Source organism: Pterocles gutturalis, unplaced genomic scaffold, assembly GCF_000699245.1.
Source record: "Pterocles gutturalis isolate BGI_N339 unplaced genomic scaffold, ASM69924v1 scaffold28898, whole genome shotgun sequence".
Classification (NCBI taxonomy): Eukaryota; Metazoa; Chordata; class Aves; order Pterocliformes; family Pteroclidae; genus Pterocles; species Pterocles gutturalis.
The window spans coordinates 28,766-29,388 of record NW_010126534.1 but is presented as its reverse complement, the minus strand read 5'-3'; the positions used below and the strand labels follow the sequence as shown (position 1 = coordinate 29,388).

Below are 623 nucleotides of genomic sequence, written 5' to 3'. Positions count from 1 at the left end.
GCGGGAATATGGTGGCTTCGATAAAAGATTACATAAACGTTAGCCGGCACATGCGACGACTTTCCGTGGAAGGGAATCGCAGCACTCGCTTTCGGTCAGATGTGCGGTTAACATCCGTATTGGTCATAGGTGGAGAAGGTACCGAAATACCGTGCCGTGGCGTTAAGGCTTTAAAACCGGTTTTGAGGTCCCTGTCGATGTTTATACTTAGAGTGGCGAAAAAACACTTGCAGTATTTAGGAAAGGCTGAAGCCTTTTATTAGTGTTTGTTTCCCTCCCTTTCATTTTTGTTTTGTAAACAGGCTTCTGTTATGTTTTTCTTCCCACCCTGCCCTGAAATAGACCCTTCCTGCCTGCTGCTCTAGACTAAAGAGGAATGAAATAAGAAACAGTGAAGCTTCTTAATGGCCCACGTTGGCGTATTTTTAATCTTACGTTTTCTGGCTGCCCCTAATTACAGTCTGGTTTTGAGGTTGATAGGCGAATGATAGTTAGAAGTGCAAGAATTGAGAGCCGTATTTTTTTCTGTCTTGTCTAGGGTACGCAGTTGAATTCAGCTGTCTACTTGCAGCTTTGCTCTGCGGCAGCGGTGCAGTGCCGGTGCTGGAAAGGCGGGGTACAGG

General features: G+C 45.9%; 1 protein-coding gene across 1 annotated transcript in view; it reads left to right on the top strand.

Moving 5' to 3' along the window:
* Positions 1-8: 8 nt before the first annotated feature.
* The window catches only part of LOC104465819 (dmX-like protein 1), a gene marked incomplete at its 3' end in the record, with an annotated part of 28,712 nt that continues 28,097 nt past the window's right edge, over positions 9-623 (top strand). The window contains exons 1-2 of the mRNA XM_010079017.1: positions 9-138; positions 539-600. Coding sequence (XP_010077319.1) covers positions 9-138; positions 539-600 — 192 coding nt within the window. The remainder of the gene's footprint in view (positions 139-538; positions 601-623) is intronic.